Source organism: Scyliorhinus torazame, chromosome 1 (assembly GCF_047496885.1).
Source record: "Scyliorhinus torazame isolate Kashiwa2021f chromosome 1, sScyTor2.1, whole genome shotgun sequence".
In the NCBI taxonomy this organism is placed as follows: domain Eukaryota; kingdom Metazoa; phylum Chordata; class Chondrichthyes; order Carcharhiniformes; family Scyliorhinidae; genus Scyliorhinus; species Scyliorhinus torazame.
The window spans coordinates 302,507,566-302,526,479 of NC_092707.1; the positions used below are offsets into that span (position 1 = coordinate 302,507,566).

At 49.4% G+C, this 18,914-nt stretch overlaps 1 protein-coding gene across 3 annotated transcripts in view; it reads left to right on the forward strand.

Annotated features, from left to right (window-relative positions):
* The first annotated feature begins 11,532 nt into the window (after window positions 1-11,532).
* The window catches only part of LOC140423147 (protein transport protein Sec23A), a 95,588-nt gene continuing 88,206 nt past the window's right edge, over window positions 11,533-18,914 (forward strand). Inside the window, exons 1-2 of one of the 3 annotated variants that reach the window (XM_072507755.1) lie at window positions 11,533-11,637; window positions 16,541-16,776. In XM_072507755.1, the coding sequence (XP_072363856.1) occupies window positions 16,556-16,776 (221 nt within the window). In that variant the 5' untranslated portion in view covers window positions 11,533-11,637; window positions 16,541-16,555. Of the gene's footprint in view, window positions 11,638-12,015; window positions 12,188-12,813; window positions 12,868-16,540; window positions 16,777-18,914 lie in introns of those variants that run through there. The other 2 variants (XM_072507756.1, XM_072507754.1) reach the window with 2 other exon arrangements.

Genomic DNA, 18,914 nt, shown 5'->3' on the forward strand with positions numbered 1-18,914 from the left:
GCCACTCCATGGGTTTGGTGGGACTGTGTGGTGGAATGGCCAACTCGCCTGCATGGATCACCCAGCTGGACGTGGACTAAAGTGGGCAAGAGTCATGTTTGCAAATGGTATGGAGCACCAGAACTCATCGCAGAGCGGGTTGTCATCACCCTCCATCCCGCTGTTATGCCAATCCAGGGCCCGCAACCCCGAGTGAGGCAGGGAAGAATCACAGAGAGGGTTGCAAGGGTGGGGGAGCTGGTGCAAAGGGGGAATTCATGGGAGGGGGTGGGATTAGATGTCCGTGCCACTGGCCAATCCCCCTAGTCAATGACTGATGCACGATCAATGACCACTGAAGCGAGGTTGTAGTCCAACTGAAGGCTTTAATAAGCTAGATGTTTCCCCCAACAGCTCAGGTACAGAATGAAGGCTGCTGGGGCGGCACGGGCTCTTATACCCCGCCTAGCAGTGTGGAGCTACCATACAGCTTGACCAATAGGAAACATACAATATCTACCAATGGTGTTCCAGCATTACCAGGTACCGTAATACCTCTACACAGACTACCACATTCACCCCCTGTTAAAAAAAGAGTCCGGCGGGGGTGGTGGCTTGATATTACAACATGGTAACGTGGTAGAAATTATAGTTATGGAGGTACCGTAATACCTCCGTACAGCGTTTTGTAACTATTTACAGATTCACAATTAACTATATACACTTTAAAATGAAGCAATCAGTCAATCGGGGGCCCTGATCGTCGAAGCTTTGGTGGTGACGCCGGTGGAGGCTCGGGCTCCAGGAGCTTGTGACTCCGGGAGCGTGGCCTCGATCTCTGTGGCAGCTTCAACACCCCAAGACGGTGCTGGTGGGGAAAACGGTTGACCTGGGAAGGGAGCGTCTGCAGGGTGCGTCGGTGGGCGGGGGGGCCTAGACGGGGCCGGCGGAAGGACCGATCCTCCTGTAAGGTGCACCGGTGGGAACGAGGGTGGGACTGGTGGCTGGGGTGTGCGTGGGGATCCGGCGGGTGCCAGGTCTCGTAGGGAGACCGTATCTTGTCGGCCATCGGGGTACGCCACGTAGGCGTACTGGGGCTTAGCGTGGAGAAGATGGACCCTCTCGACCAACGGGTCCGACTTGTGCGTCCGCACGTGTTTTCGGAGCAGGATGGGTCCGGGAGCTGCCCACCAGGTCGGGAGCGAGGCCCCAGAGGAGGACTTCCTGGGGAAGACAAGGAGACGTTTGTGAGGTGTTTGGTTGGTCATAGTACAAAGCAGTGACCGGATGGAGTGGAGGGTATCCGTGAGGACTTCCTGCCAGCGGGAGACTGGGAGATTCCTGGACCGTAGGGCCAGTAGGACGGTCTTCCAGACCGTTCCGTTCTCCCTCTCTACCTGTCCGTTACCCCGGGGGTTGTAACTGGTCATCCTGCTCGAGGCGATGCCCTCGCTGAGCAGGAATTAACGCAGTTCGTCCCTCATAAAGGAGGAACCCCTATCACTATGTATGTAGGCGGGGAACCCGAACAGTGCAAAGATGCTATGGAGGGCCTTGATGACGGTGGTTGCGGTCATGTCGGGGCAGGGGATGGCGAATGGGAACCGGGAGTACTCGTCAATCACGTTCAGGAAGTGCGTGTTGTGGTCAGTGGAGGGGAGAGGGCCTTTGAAGTCCATGCTGAGGCGTTCAAAGAAATGGGAAGCCTTTATCAGGTGCGCTTTCTCTGGCCGGTAGAAGTGCGGTTTGCACTCCGCGCAGATTTGGCAGTCCCTGGTGGCTGTCCTGACCTCCTCGATGGACTAGGGCAGGTTGCGGGTCTTGATAAAGTGGCAAAAGCGAGTGACCCCTGGGTGGCAGTGGTCCTCATGGAGGGATCGGAGGCGGTCCGCTTGTGCATTGGCATATGTGCCGCCGGACAGGGCATCAGGAGGCTCGTTTAGCTTCCCCGGACGGTACAAGATCTCGTAGTTGTAGGTAGAGAGTTCGATCCTCCACCGCAAGATCTTATTGTTTTTTATCTTGCCCCGCAGTGCATTATTGAACATGAAAGCAACCGACCGTTGGTCAGTGAGGAGAGTGAATCTCCTGCCGGCAAGGTAATGCCTCCAATGTCGCACAGCTTCTACTATGGCCTGGGCCTCCTTTTCGACTGAGGAGTGGCGGATTTTGGAAGCGTGGAGGGTACATGAGAAGAAGGCCACGTGTCTGCCCGCTTGGTTGAGGGTGGCCGCCAGAGCTATGTCAGACGCGTCGCTCTCAACCTGGAAGGGGAGGGACTCGTCGATGGCATGCATCGTGGCCTTTGCAATGTCTGCTTTGATGCGGCTGAAGGCCTGGCGGGCCTCTATCAACAGGGGAAAAACTGTGGATTGGATCAGGGGACGGGCCTTGTCCACATAGTTGGGGACCCACTGGGCATAGTAAGAGAAAAACTCGAGGCAGCGCTTCAGGGCCTTGGAGCAGTGAGGGAGGGGGAACTCTATCAGGGGGTTTATGCCCTTCAGGGTCAGGGCATATAACTCCATTTTGCACTACGTAGCCGAGGATGGCTAGGCGGTCAGTGCTAAACACGCATTTATCCTTGTTATACGTAAGATTAAGGATCTTTACGGTCTGGAGGAATCTTCAGAGGTTGGTGTCGTGGTCCTGCTGGTCGTGGCCGCAGATGGTGACATTATCGAGATAGGGAATGTTGCCCGTAAACCGTACCGGTCAACCATTCGGTCCATCTCGTGCGGAAGACCGAGACCCCGTTAGTGACACCGAAGGGAACCCTTAAGAAGTGGTAGAGCCGCCCATCTGCCTCGAAGGCAGTGTATTTGCGGTCACTTAGTGCGGATGGGGAGCTGGTGGTAGGTGGACTTAAGATCCACCGTGGAGAAGACCTTGTATTGCACGATCCTGTTCACCAGGATATGCGGGGGAGAGGGTACGCGTCCAGCTGCGTAAACCTGTTGATGGTCTGACTGTAGTCGATGACCATCCTATGCTTCTCCCCGGTCTTTACCACCACTACTTGAGCTCTCCAGGGACTGTTGCTAGCTTCAATGACTCCTTCCCTCAGTAGCCTTTGGACCTCTGACCTAATAAAGATCCGGTCCTCGGCACTGTACCGTCTGCTCCTGGTGGCTACAGGTCTGCAATCCGGGCTGAGGTTCGCAAACAGGAAAGGCGGATCGACTTTGAGGGTCGCGAGGCCGCAGACGGTGAGGTGGGGTATAGGGCTGCCGAATTTGAAAGTTAGACTTTGGAGATTACACTGGAAGTCTAAACCTAGGAGTTTAAACCTAAACTAGAGGCCAGGGAGATTTTTTGATTAACGGGGTGGACGAGGAGAGAACAGCGCCTTACCGTGTCGGGGTGTATGAAGCTCTCCGTGGTCCCAGAGTCGATTACGCAGGACGTCTCATGCCCGTTGATTAGTACTGTTGTTGTAGCAGTTGAGAGTGTTCGAGGCCGGGACTGGTCCAGGGTCACCGAGGCTAATCGCCGCAATTGAGTGTTCTCTTCGGGCGGTGTGCGGTCAGCCGAGCTGGGGTCCTGGGAGTCTATCCAAGATGGTGGCTCCCATTCGTCGCACATGGCTGGGGGTGCACAAAATGGCGGTGCCCATCCATCGAACGTGGCGTCCGCGGTACAAGATGGCGGCACCCGGGGGCCGCACATGGCCCTGGTAAAGGAAGGTGGCGGCACCCGCTGGCCGCATGGGGACCGTGGAGAGGTTTGTGGTGGCGGTCCGCATTCGCCACCGGAGACCGCGGCGACTGCACGGGTCTGGCATACCACCACAAAGTTGCCCTTTTTACCGTATCCCTTGCAGTGGATGCGCAGGCCGGGCAGTGCTGCCGGGGGTGCTTGGCCTGCCCGCAAAAGTAGCAGTGGGGTCCCCTGGGGTTGCCAGGCCGCCTTGCAGCACAGGTTTGTGGGGGGATGGAAGATGTCTCGGGGTCGGCTGCGGAGGGGTTCCACGCTGCCCAGGGGGCTGCCGCGCGGTCTGGAACGTAAGCGCGGGAGTTTCGGGAGGCCACATCCAGGGAGCCTGCAAGGGCCCATGCCTCCTTGAGGCCTAGGGTGTCTTTTTCCAGCAATCGCTGGCGGATTTGGGAGGACAGCATACCTGCCACGAAAGCGTCCCGGATCAAGAGTTCTGTGTGGTCACTCGCCAAAACTTGCAAGCAGCTGCAGTTTCTCCCCAACACCAGGAGCGCATGGTAAAATTCTTCCAGCGATTCCCCAGGGATTTGTCGCCTCATTGCTTGCAGATGTCGGGCGTAGACCTGGTTTACCGGGCGAATATAATGTCCTTTTAGCAGCTCCATTGCTGCGTCATAGTCGTCCCCGTCCTCGATGAGGGTGTAAATTTACGGGCTCACCCTCGAGTGCAGGACTTGCAATTTCTGTTCTCCCATGGGTGTGTTTTCGGCCGTTCCGAGATATCCTTTAAAACACGCCAGCCAGTGCTTGAAGGTTGCCGCTGAGTTCGCCGCGTGGGGGCTGAGTTGCAGACACTCCGGCTTGATTCGGAGCTCCACCTTTTAAATCTAGCTTTTTAAATTGATGCACAATCAATGACCACTGAAGCGAGGTTGTAGTCAAACTGAAGGCTTTAATAAGCTAGATGTTTCCCCCCAGCAGCTCAGGTACAGAAAGAAGGCTGCTGGGGCGGCACGGACTCTTATACCCCGCCTAACAGGGGCGGAGCTACCATACAGCTTGACCAATAGGAAACATACAATATCTACCAATGGTGTTCAAGCATTACCAGGTACCGTAATACCTCTACACAGACTACCACAGTGACCCTGGAGGCAGTTAGAGCGCCCTGTGCACCTTGGCCCTGGTGCACATGTTGTGCAGCCTCCCGTGCATGCCTGGGCCCTATGTCCTGTCCATCCTCGCCCTCCCCCGCATCCTCCTCATCGGACGGGTCCTGACGTTCATCTCCCTCCTCCAGCACATTGCCCCTCTGCTGCACGATGTTGTGGAGGACACAGCAGGCCGCCACAATGTCAGAGACCCTCCCAGCGCTGTACTGGGGGGCCCCTCCAGAACGGTCCGGGATCCTGAATCACATCTTCAGGATGCCGATGATCCCCTCGATCATGCTCCTGGTCGCGGCCTGTGCGTCGTTGTAGTGGGTCTCCGCGTTGGTCTGTGGCCTCCGGATAGGCGCAATCAACGCGACCGGAGCAGATAACACCTGTCACCCAGGAGCCAACCCCCTAGCTTGGATATCAGGTGGCACGTGCATGATACGCATCTCATGATCACACACCAGCTGCACGTTCATCGAGTGGAACCCCTTTCAGTTTGTGAAGACCGGCCTGTCATCTGCAGGTGCACATAAGCCGACATGGATCCTGTCAATCGCCCCCTGGCCCCGGGGTAACTTGGCGATGGCGGTGAACCCCGCTGCCCAGGCATCCTGGTGGACTTGGTTCACCTTGAAATTGATGTTTTGTGCAGATTGGGCATACAGGGCCTCTGTGACGGCACAGATGCACCTGTGCACCAAACTCTGTGAGATTCTGGAAAGGTCCCCACTCGACGCCTGGAAGAACGCCATTCCGTAAAAGTTCAGGGTGACCGTCACCTTGACGGCCACCAGGAGTGAATGTCCTCCCCCATTTTCCCGCCTGGTGTATCTCAGTGTTCCCCTGCTCAGCCGGAGTATTCAACAGGATACCCGGTCCAGCAGATCCTTGAATGACAGGCATTGCTGGTACACACGAGGCCTCATGTGGTGCCTCCCTTGCACCTCCTCCTCCTCGACCTGTTGGGCAGTCGGCTTTCCATTCTCACTGGCTGACTCCTTTCCTCTGGGGCAGGCTCCGCTGCTGCATGGTCCTCCTCCTCAAGCAACTACAGCCCGTACAGCCTCAGTGCAACCCCCAGGGCTGCGGCGACTAGTAGGAAGGTCACCATTGTCTGCAGGGGGGTGAAAGTCACACATGTTAGCATGGTGCGTAGCCCCGTGCCCAACTGGGTTCAATGGTTACATGGTGGCCTGGTTGGCATTGCGGACACTACCTCCCCATGTCTCCCTCCCCACCTCCTCCCACATCTCTGCACCGTTGACCCCATCAGTGCCCAGCACCATGGGGGCCTCTGGCCCTGTCCCTGCTGCCAGCGGTACCATTGGCCGGCGCTGCCCTGGCCAGCAGTACACTCCACGGCACCCTTCCAGCGCCCCCCTGTTAGAGCTACTGTGGGCATTGCCCTTGGGTGGACTGCGTGATGCCCTGCTGGCGGGTGGCGGCCGGTTGGGGGGTGGTATGGCGTAGGGTGGAGTGCAGGGGTGGTGTGTGGGGGGTGAAATGCAGGGTTGTGGTTGTGGGTGGAATACAGGGTGGTGGGATAGATGGTGGAGGCTAGGGTGCAGAGGGTGGTAAGGAGGGGGCACCCATACGGTTGGTGTGACTCTGCAGAACCACGGGCTACAGTGGGTGGTCAGTGGGGTGTGCAGCAAGGTGATTGCCTGGCAGGCTGCGGCAATGGCGGTCCGTGTCTGGACAACTCGGTCTGTGGGGGGGGGTACACATGGCCCACCCCCACCGTTACTCCCCACTGCCCCCCAACCAGCCAGCTTGGCCAATGTCAGGACCGGCAGCCCACGGGCATACCGCTGCACGTCCTACCTCCTCTCTCTCCCTCATCAGTCATGGCACTTGTGTCCCGATTTTTAAAAGCATAAGTGAACCTTGCCATCGGGAATTCCCCCTGGCAGAGGCGGAGGATCGAGGAGGCCCCGGAGAATACCGAGTCAGGACCGCTAATGATATACAAACGCCGTTAACTGATTGTGCGAAGTGGAACGCATTGACGCCGCTGTCAAGGCACCAGCGATTTGGCGTGAACCCAGCGCCAGCCATGACTGCGGCGTCAAGACTGATTCTGCACCCAATCGCCTTTCCCGATTTCGGCATCGGCCGACAGAGAATCCTGCCCCATGTTCTTGGCAAAGGCCATTATCAACAAACCTCAAAGGCCTGGTTTGTTTTTGTTTAATTTTAAATGGATGAGAGAGAATTGTTGGTGGGGGGAGGGGGGCATGTTGCAAGGTCTTAAAATATTGGGATTGAGCATATCCAATCCTGTCAGGTTAAAATTTTACACACAGAAATTAGGCCATTGGTGAGGCTCCTGCAAAGGACGGTGGGTGGGTGGGTGGTCCGGTTAATCTTCAGAAGTCGCAGCCGACTGACATTTTCAGCACTACAGAAGAGTGAGGGGAAGGCCTTGAGATTCCTGACAGTAGATCGGGGCAGATGTCAATTGTAGATATGCCAATCACCCCACCATCTATTATTTAAGAGATAAACGGCTAGAAATTGGTATGCCCAATTTTTGGGTGCAGGCATCTAGATTGATTGACAGTGAACCAGTATGGGCTGAATTGATTCCTTCTATGCCATGATTACTCTATGATTCATCACCTGCCCATGCCAGTTCCAAACAAGTCGGGCAGCACATATAATTGATTCATCCATTTCATTCCCAGGATTGTACATGACCCAAACAGTTCCTATGCTACACTGATCCACAAAACTGCAGCAAACTAAAAAGCATTGTGAATAAACTACATGCTCCAGCATGCCCCTCGCACTCCTCCCCCTACTCTTTTAAAGGCATTCTGCAGCTCAGGATGTTGGATAGTGGATAGTGGAGACTGGGCATAGGACAGAAGGACTCTACACACTGCAGAATGAGAACAATTATGCCACAAATAACATCATCAATCAGTTCATTCAAGAAAAGCATTTGCTCCCGCGGCAGTTCCAGAGAAGCTTTGCAAAACATCCATGAGCAGGTATCCAGATTATTGGTTCATGGGATGTGAGTTTTGCTAGCAAGGCCACCACGTAGCACTAATCCCTAATTACCCTTGATAAAGTGCATCCGTTAGATCAGGTGGCTAGAGTGTGGTGCAGAATAATGGCAACACCACAGGTTCAATCCCTATACCAGCTGAAGTTGTTCTTAGGGTCTGCCTCTTTGCCTTGCCCCTTAGCACTAAGCGGTGTTAGTGAGCCTTCTTCTTAAGCTGCTGCAGTGCATGTGGTGTAGATACAACCACACTGCCTATGAAGTGGGTTGCTTTGTCCTGGAGTTTCTGAGTGTTGAGTTTCTTGTGTGCAATTGAAGTTGCACTCATCCTGGCAAGTGGGAGTAAGTTTGAGTTGACGGGATCAGCGGAGGGCTTCGAGACACAGTGGGAGTTGTTCATGACATTGTTTGAGGAACTGTCCGTCGCGGGGAGAGTGGTGGAGGGGGAGGGAGGAAAAAGGGGAAAATTGTACAAATTGTGGACTGAGTTTGTGGGCTGGGTTTGTATATGTTGCTGTTATTTTTACACATGTTTGTAATAAAGTACATTAAAAAAAATTTTTTAAGATGGTAAAAGGAGTAGGGCCAATTGCCGGCCAAAAAGATGATTTACGCATGGAGTCAAAGGGCAGGGTGGAGGTATTAAATTAATAATTTGCAGAACAAGAAATAAGATGTTCCCAGGCCATGGTGAATGAGGATGTAATTCAGACACTTGAAGGGTTTAAAATTGATAAGGAAGAAGTATTGGATGAACCATCTGTACTTAAAAGTTGATCAGACACCAGGACCAGATGAGATACATCCAAGTAGGGAAATAAGCGTGGAAATCGTGGATGCACTGGTCATAATATTCTGGTCTTTCTTAAACTCAGGGGTGGTGCCAGAGTACTGAAGAATTGAAGAGATTACACCCCTGTTCAAAAAAGGGTGAAAATGTACAAATTCGGTACAGGAGTAGGCAACTCAGCCCCCTGTGCCTGCTCCGACATTCAATAATATCGTGGCTGATCTAATTGTAACCTCAGCTCTACATTCCCGCCTACCCCAAAAATCTATCCAGCTCTGCCTTAAAAATATTCAAATACTCTGCTTCCACTGCCTTTTGAGAGAGCTCCAGAGACTCACGACCCTCTGAGAGGAAGAACTTCGCCTCATCACTGTCTTAAATGAGCGACCCCTTATTTTTAAACAGCGATCTTAGTTCTAGATTCTCTGACAAGAAGAAACAACTTCTCCACATCCATCCTTCCAATACCCCTCAGGATCGTAAAGGTTTTGATCAAGTCGCCTCTTACTCTTCTTAACTCTCGGGGATACAAATCTAACCTTTCCTCATAAGACACCCCGCCCATTCCTGGTAAACCTTCTCTGAACTGCTTCTAATGAATTTACATCCATCCTTAAAGAAGGAGATCAGTACTGTACACAATACTTCAGATGTGCTCTCACCAGTGCCCTGCACAACTGAAGGAGAACCTCCCTACTTTTGTAATCAATTCCACTCACAATAAATGATAACATTCTATTAGCTTTTCCAATTACTTGCTGTACCTGTATACTAGCCTTTTATGATCCATGCACTAGAACACCCAACTCCCTCTGCACCTCAGAGTTCTGAAATCTCTCACCATTTAGATAATATGCTTCCTTTTTAGTCTTCCTGCCAAAATGGACAATTTCACATTTGTCCCACATTATACTCTATTTGCCAGATTTATGCCCACTCAGTTAACCTAGCTATGTCCCTCTGTAGCTTTGTTACATCTTCTTCACAAGCCCATGATAAGCCCAGAAACTATGGCCTATCAGTTTAACCTGGGTGGAAGGGAAATATCTAGAAACAATAATTAATAAGGTCACATGGACAAATGTGGGTTAATTAGGCATTGATTTCTGAAATAATTTTAATTAACTTGCTGGAGTTTTTTGAAGAGATAACAGAGGGTTTAGGGCAATGCTGTTGATGTAGCGTGCATGGCATCCAAAAGGTGTTTAATGCAGTGCCGTACAACAGATTCATGGAATAAAAGAGAAAGTAGCAACATAAATGCAAAACAAACTGAGGGTAGTGGTTAATGGATGTTTTCAGGCTGGAGGAAGGTTTGCAGTGGAGTTCCCAAGGGTCAGGGTTGGGAACCTTGCATTGGAGAGAGTGCAGAAAAAATTCACGGGAAAATCCCAGAGATTAACTTCAGTAATGTAGACAGGTGAAGTTAGGACTGTTTTCCTTAAAGAACAGGCTGATAGGAGATTTGATAGGGGCTTGGACAGAGAACATCAGGAGAAACTGATTCCACTCCAAAAATAATCGCGAACGAGAGGGTACAGATTTAAAGTAATTTGCAAATGAAGCATAAGTGATATGAGAAATTACTTTTTCACAGAGACAGTGGTTAAGGTCCAGAATGCAAGCCTGTGAGTGGGTGGTGGACGCAGGTTCAATTGAGGGATGCAAAAGAGGATTAGACTGTTATTTCAAAAGGAGCAGTGGCAGCACGGTGGTTAGCACTGCAGCCTCATGGCGCCAAGGACCCAGGTTCAATCCTGGCCCTGGGTCACTGTCCGTGTGTAGTGTGCACATTCTCCCTGTGTGTGGGTCTCATCCCCACAACCCAAAAAGATGGCAGGCTAGGGTAGAGTAGCACGCTAAATTGCCCCTTAATTGGAAAAAAATTAGGTACTCTAAATTTATATATTAAAAAAGAAAAGGAACAATGTGCAGGGTTATGGAAAGAGGGTAGGAGAATGGCACTAAGTGAATTGTTCAATCCGAGAGCCTGTGCACTCTTGATGGGTCGAATTCCCTCCTTTTGCGTTTTAGAAAATTCTGTGATTCATCTAAAAGAAAAGGAACAATGTGCAGGGTTATGGAAAGAGGGTAGGAGAATGGCACTAAGTGAATTGTTCAATCCGAGAGCCTGTGCACTCTTGATGGGTCGAATTCCCTCCTTTTGCGTTTTAGAAAATTCTGTAATTCATCTACCGGCAGGATTTTCTGGCAGTGCACGCTGGGGTTGGATCTTACGGTCCCGCCGATGGCACACCCCTGCCGCACAAGGGGTGCGTACCCCGTTGACAATGGCGGGGCCAAAAGATCCCACCGCTGCTGCAGATCACGCCCGCCGAGGGGGAGGAAAATCCCGCCCTAAATCTCAGGTGGCAGAAAAACTTAAAGTGATTCATTTTGGTAGGAAGAATACAAAGAACAAAGAACAAAGAAATGTACAGCACAGGAACAGGCCCTTCAGCCCTCCAAGCCCGTGCCGACCTTGCTGCCCGACTAAACTACAATCTTCTACACTTCCTGGGTCCGTATCCCTTTATTCCCATCCTATTCATGTATTTGTCAAGATGCCCCTTAAATGTCACTATCGTCCCTGCTTCCACCACCTCCTCTGGTAGCGAGTTCCAGGCACCCACTACCCTCTGTGTAAAAAAGAGACACTATAAAATAAAGGGTACAACTGTAAAGTATCTTGTCCTGTTTGCAGCGGAAACATCTGGGGTGGGGGGGGGGGGGGGCAGATCGACCTTTGCAGCCGCATATGTAGCCACCGGGAACTCGGCTGAACACCCCAGATGATGAACGCGATCATCTTCGCCTGGAAGGATGTAAATGTATTTAGAGACGCTCCCTGTTGTGACACTCCCGGCGATTTTTATTTACAGATGCTCCCTGAAGCTTCAGTGACGTGTCACTGCCTGCTCCATGCTGAGCTGTACTTCCTGTCAGTGACGTCAGGAGAGGTAGTGACGCGTGAGCTCGGGAGAGGACCCTGCCGGAGGGAGAGAGTCGTTGTCGGAATCGGGACCAGGACTCCACAGGTATGTGAGCCGCTGACTCTCCGTAGCCCAGTTGAGCCCCGGCCTCACCCCTCCCCGCCGCCGGGTTGAGCCCTGGCCTCCAGCGGTTGGTGGACTGTGACTGACCCCGGCATTCTCAGTGCTCTGGCCGTGTTTAAGTGACTGGCTGTCCGCTCACAGGCGATCCCGGTCTGATGTGTAGTGAATGTGAAGGAGAGCGGGGCTGGTTGTCATTAGTTTAGATCCATTGCCCCCCTTTTTTCAGAAGGAGCGTGATACCGAGTGAAAGGCCGAGATGAGTGAAGTTTGGGGAAAACGAGTGGGATTGTCTTGTGGCAGATGACTGGGCTTCAGGCTTGTTGGTCGCTTCCTGTTGGATAATTCCTATCAAAGTAGTAAAACTGGGTGATGGATCCCATCGCTCTCCAAACAAAAATTAATTCCCCTTAATTTCTTGTTCCTCACACCAGCCATAGTGCATTGTCCACAGCCGTTGATTCATCGCTAAGAGTCATCTCCAATTAATGACAACAATTTATATTCTGCCTTAAGCATAGGAAAATATCACAAGGTGAGTCACAGTTGTATCACCTTCTTCCAATTTATATCAATGATGAAGGCATGGTAATTAAGTTTGAGATGACACAAAGATAGGTAGGAAAATATGTTGTGCACAGGACGTACGGAGGTTACAGGTGGATATAGATGGTTAAGTGAGTGGGCAAAAGTCTGGCAGATGGAGTATAATGTGGGAAAATGAGAAGTTGTCATTTTGGCTGGAAGAATAAAAAAGCAGAGAATTACTTAAATGGAGAATGACTGCAGAATTCCAAGGTGCGGAAGGATCTAGCTGTTCCAGTGTATGAGTCACAAAACAACATTAATATGCAGGTACAGCATGTAATCAAATAGGTTATTGGAATGTCATCCTTTATTGTAAGAGGAATGGAATATAAAAGTAAGGATGTTATGCTTAAGATATAGAGGGCATTGATGAGACCACATTTTGAATACTGTGTGAAGTTTTGCCCTCCTTATTTAAAGAAGGATGCAAAGGAACAGAAAGCCAAGAATAGTGGTGAATGGTTGTTTTTCAGACTGGAGGGAATCTACAGTGGGATTCCAGGAGCTGACATTAGGGTCAGTGCTGTTTTTGATATAAATAATCTGACATCTAATTTCCAAATTTGCAGATGACATGAAACTCAAACGTAATAAACAATGAAGTGGATAGAAGCAGACTTCAGCCAGGTATACACTACGGACCATGGTAGATTAAATTCAATGCGGAAAATATAAAGTGACACATCTTGGTTGCGAGAATTGATGAATGTCAATATAAACTAAATGTTACAATTTTAAAGGGGCTGCAGGAACAGAGGGACAAAAATCTTTGACGGTGGCAGGACAAATTGAGAAGGCTTTTTAAATATATGGACTTTGTGACAACAAGGAAGTTATGCTAAACCTTAGAAAATACTGGTTAGGTCTCAGCTGCAATATTGTGTACAGTTCTTGGAACTGCACCATAGAAAGAAAGTTCAGGTCTTCGAGAAAGTGCAAATAGATTTGCTGCAATAGTCGTTGGGCTGACGGACTTCAGTTATGGTGAGAGACTGGTCACTCTGGGGGTTTTCTCCTTGCGGCAGAAAAAACTAAGAGGAGATTTGACAAAGAGTTGGCAGAAGGATATGGATTGGCAAGAAAAAAACTAGAGACCACCCGAGGAAGCATGTTTTGCACAGTAAGTCACTGTGGCCTGGAAAGCCTGAAAAAGGTGGTGGAAGCAGATTCATTGGTAACATTCAAAAGTAAATTGGATAAATATGTTTAGGGAAAATCTTCACAGGGCAATTGGGAAAGGTCTGGAGTGTGGGACTAAATGGTAGCTTCTTCCAAGAGCCAACGCAGGCATAGTGGATCAATGGTCTTCTGTGCAATAGCATTCTATAATCTGAGAAATGAGCTGTGATTACTTGGAGGTCAACCAAAGGTACCCAAATAAGTAATTAAAGATAATCTGCCCCACACACATGCGCCTTTCAGCTCAACTGTGAAGACATTCAACCACCTCCTCTTCGAATTACCCCCATTTCCCCAGCACCCAGAGCCCTCTATTCCCTTGTCCTTCATTTGGGCGTCGATCCTGTCCTGGAACGCACCAATGTTTCCTGCTTCACATGACAGTGAGTTCTGCGTTCTCACCAGTCTCTCTGTAAAGAAATTCTTTCTAGATTTTTTTATTTGATTTGTTTTTGCCCCTTTATACTGGGATTCGCACACAGGTGGAATATGTTACTTCAGAGCTTTAATATTTTAAAATAACTTTATTAGTTCTCCTCTTTGTCTTCTCTTCTACAGAGAAAATAGATCCAGTACGCTTCATCCTTCTTGATAGTTAGGCCTCTCAATTCTTATAGAATGCTTGTAAATCTAGTCTGCACTTTCTCCAGTTTACCAATATTTTTTAAGTATGGAGACCAGAACTGCACACAGTACAGTACACAAGTGTGGTCTAAATAAGGCTTTATATAGTTTTAAAATTACCTCCCAGCTTTTATATTCTATTACTCTTGAAACAAAACCCAGTTTATTTGCACTTCTTATGGCCTCATCAACTTTGTGAAGCAGGCTCAAAGGGCCGAATGGCCTACTCCTATTCTTCGTTTCTATGTTTCTAACTGGTGCAACAACGTTCATCACCCTATCACGTTTCCAAAATCTGAACTGAGGACCAGACTAATCTCATGAGCAATTTTTATTATAATTCCCTGCATGACAGCTGGTAGGGGTTGGTTTAGCACAGGGCTGAATAGCTGGCTTTGAAAGCAGACCAAGGCAGGCCAGCAGCAGGGTTCAATTCCCGTACCAGCCTCCCCGAACAGGCGCCAGAATGTGGCGACTAGGGGCGTTTCACAGTAACTTCATTGAAGCCCACTTGTGACAATAAGCGATTTTCATTTCATTCATTTTTCATGAAGCCAGTTATTCATTTCATTTAAAGGGAGGTTTCATTTCATTTAAGGGCTGGGGATGGCATAGTAGTATTGTTATTGGACTGATATTCCAGTCTGACATAGTCCCACTCATGGAATGTCTCGGACCCCACCATCATCATCCCACCCAGCAAAGGCAGTGGCATATTTGGGAGGGAGTTTCCCTGGGAGTCCTCGGTATCGATTCTGGACCCTGTGAAGTCTCACAGCATCAAACCTCCTGTTGATTACGATATACCACCCCCTCCCCACTCTAAGCTGATGAATCTCCTCCATGCCGAACATCACTTGGAGGAAGTACTGAGGGTGTCACGGATGTGTAATGTACTCTGGGTAAGATATGTCAATGCACAGCAACAAAAATGGCTCAGGAGCAGCAGTACAGACCGAGCTGGGCGAGTCCCAAAGGACATAGCTGCTGGAATGGGACTGTGGCAACTGGTAAGGGACCTACTTGACCTCATCCTCACCAACCTGCCTGTAGTCCTCTATTCCCTTGTCCTTCATTTAGGCCTCGATCCTGTCCTTGAACGCACCAATGTTTCCTGCTTCACGTGACAGATGCATTTGCCCATATCAGTATCATGACCACCACAGAGTCCACGTGAGGCAAAGTTTCACTTTCACATTGAGGATATCCTTAGTTGTGTTGTGTGGCGCTACCACCATGCTAAATGGGGTAGATTTTGAACAGATCTAGCACCTCCAGATGCGCATTGGGACCTCATGAGCAACTGACTTGTATAATCTGTAACCTCAGATTGGAAGGGGGGGGGGGAGAACAGAGCTGTCCAGAGACAGGTGACGGGGAGCTCAACATTTCTGTCATGCTTCTGTACACTTTATATACTTATACAGATAGACTTACGATATTGTGTGTTAGTAGAATTTACAGTAATTGTGACATTCACAATATTATGCTCAATATCAAATAATACAGTACTATTTGCTGTCCAGATGCTGAACTTTTGAACTTCGAACTGTGAATTGTATAATGTTGGAATTCAGCCAATCCAGTCCCATACCGTTTGAATTGAATGGATTGATTCAAATTTTCTGTTCTGAGGCAGTCAGACCTTGCTTCTACAAATGCAGCAAATGTTGTGCTATGACCCAGCTTCTTGAATAACTAACTTAGTATGTATGTATTGTGGAATTTCATTGTTTCAAAATATTCTTTGTTTAATGTAGAGATCACAATGTCATATGTGTGGCAAGCTTGTCAAAAATTGAAGAAATTCCTGAAGAATGTTTAAAATTGCTGTGTATCCTACTCCAGCCTCATACTGTATGTGTGAATTGAGAAAGATATAAGGCAGTAATATTCAAAAAACCCTGCAAGGGATGGGGTATGAATGAAGGAGACTGGCATCTTGCCTGGCAAGGAGTGCTGGTGAAAGCCCCATGTTGCCCCATTTAGGGAAGGTCGACCGTACTAAGTGCCATTCAAGCAGGTAACTGGGCAGCAGCGGATCTTTCATGGATTAAGAACCCTGGTTCGGAATGCTTGCCCGCCAAGATCTGCCAACCAATCAGAGGCCAGCAACTCGATTTAAACCGAGACACCACCAGGAACGATAGCTGCTGCTGGTATGACACCCACCCGAGGGCTAGAAATGTCGCTGGATCCAAGGCCCCAGTGTTGGCAGCAAAAGGCAGGGAGTAGCTCTCTGCAGCCAACCCTATATAATATATTTAAATATGAAAATGTAACTGACGACTTGACTCATGCAAACCTGATATTTGCAATGTATATGTGATGCATTCAAAGCAACTCACTGTGCTTAAATTTTCTCTGAAATGGAGAATATGCAGGATTGCAGGGGAATGGCACAAAGTGAATTGCTCAATTGGAGTGTCAGCACAGAGACGACCCAGTAAATGGCCTTCTCCTGTACTGTAACAATTCTGTCATTTTTTTTTTCTAGAACACCTCAGTGGTCATGGCAACATATCAGGAATTCATTCAACAGAATGAAGAGCGTGATGGTGTTCGGTTCAGCTGGAATGTGTGGCCATCTAGTCGACTCGAGGCTACGCGCATGGTGGTTCCTTTGGCTTGTCTCTTTACTCCTTTAAAAGAACGCCCAGATCTTCCACCAATACAGTATGAACCTGTGCTGTGCAGCAGGGCTACGTGCAGGGCTGTCCTTAACCCTCTGTGGTACTGTATCTCACTGTTGGTATTTTGTTTCCAAAGATAAGAACTGATTAATTTTGAAATCCTTTTAGTTCTTTGTACGTTATGGCCTGTAACATCTGGACAGGTGTCATAACTAGGGAGTGCCCCAAAGGTGCACTTGGGACACACCCCACCACCCTGGAAGCTTGAGGTTTCAAGGTAGGTATTGCACGGCAATTGCCTGGGAAGTTCATGCTTCTGTTGGCAATTGCCCTGCAATCAGGATTATGCAAAAGTATGATTTAAATTGCAAACTTCAGATAGTTCAGACTGTCTTACCAGTATAGTTACCCAGGAAAAGTTAGAAGAATTAACACTACTTCTTGCTCCGTAACTATAGTACTGCCTCCACCCACCCTGACCAAACCCCAATCCCGCAGTAACCCCCCTCTCACCCACCCTCCAACTGACGACCCGACTCCCACCATGAAAGGGTTATATCTGAACTCTTTTGATTAGATTACAGCCTTTTGACCAGATTTTCCATTTAATCTAATCATATATTTCTGTATTTTATTTTCTCCTTTTGCTTGTGCATTAGCATGTTCTGAATTGCTCCTCAAATAGCGCCCCCAACGGGAACACGAACCATACACAATTCAGTCCCAGCGTCCACACTTAGTCTCCCAAACGGAGAATTTTGCCCGTGTTCTGACTTAATACAGCAAATAAGAATAGCTGGAAATATTTTAACTTTTGTTTTGAAATGCAGTGAAAATATAACTTTTACGGAGGTTTTAATAGTGATTAAATTACTCATTTACTCCTGATTTTACCGTCTTTATGTAAGGTAGCTAAGTAGAGGTAACGACCCAGAATGTTTCGACTTCACTTATATAGTGCCAATATAGTAGACTTACTCTGATGCCTGCTGCTTTACAAATCTGAAGATGACTTTTGGAGTATAATATCGTCAGCTGTTTGTCTTGTGCTTACTGTAAAAGCATCAGGTAGAAAGAATGCAAGCTAGAAATCTCATTCATAATGAGGATAAGTGGTATATCTTTTTCTTTTATAAATTTAGAGTACCCAATTCTTTTTTTCCAATCGGGACAATTTAACCTGGCCAATTAACCTAACCTGCATATCTTGGGTTGTGGCAGTGAAAGCCACGCAAACACGGGGAGAATGTACAAACTCCATACGGACAGTGACCCAGAGCCGGGATCGAACCTGGGACCTCGGCGCCGTGAGGCAGCAATGCTAACTACTGCGCCATTGTGCTGCTCGCTAAGTGGTATATCTCATTAGAGCACCAATATAGCAGATGATGACGGGAATGATCCACTAGTTCGATGTGTCACTCCACTAAATCCCAAATTTTGGCGGCGATGCTGAATGTAGACTAGGTGCTGTCCTTGAAGTACGGGTGAAAATTTTGAGAGTTTTTCTTTACAGATGTTTGGTGACTGATCACCCTAGAGTTGGTTGGCAAGGCAAAAACGAAACATGTTAGAATATTCAGGCTATTTTGACTTCCGGTGGCGCCCTCGCGGAAGCAGGTCGCAGGTCGGATCGCTTCCGCCCGGGATCGGCAAACGGACCTGTTTCGCAGGATTTTTTTGGGACCTGACGACCTGAATCGGTGGAGGAGACGAAAGGAAGAGGTTTTCCTCCCAGGGTATGGACAGTTGGACCAGAAGTGGTCGAGTGGAGCGGCAAAGATCGAAGCAGGAGCAGCGGGGACCCCAGACCGGGCGGCGAAGCATGGCGGACTGCAGGGACCAGGGAGCGGAGGCTCACTGGCCAAGGGAGCAACAGATGGAGTTTTTTAGGAACTGCTTCACCGAACTGAAGAGGGACACGTTGGACCCGATGAGGGCGGTGATGAACCGAATGGTCGAGGCGCAGGCGGTCCAAGAGAAGGCGCTAAGGGAGGTCGAGGTGAAGCTCTCCAGCCAGGCGGACATGGTAACGGAGCTGGAGCACGAGGTGGAGGAGCTGAACTCCCGCCAGAGGAGGATGCAGGAGCAGCTTGAAGAGCTGGGGAATAGAGCCAGAACCTGAGGATCGTTGGCCTCCCCGAGGGCTGTGAGGGATCGGAAGCGGGTGCATACGTGATGGGTATGCTCGGGGCGCTGATGGGACCGGAGGCCTTCCCTCGACCCCTGGAGTTGGAT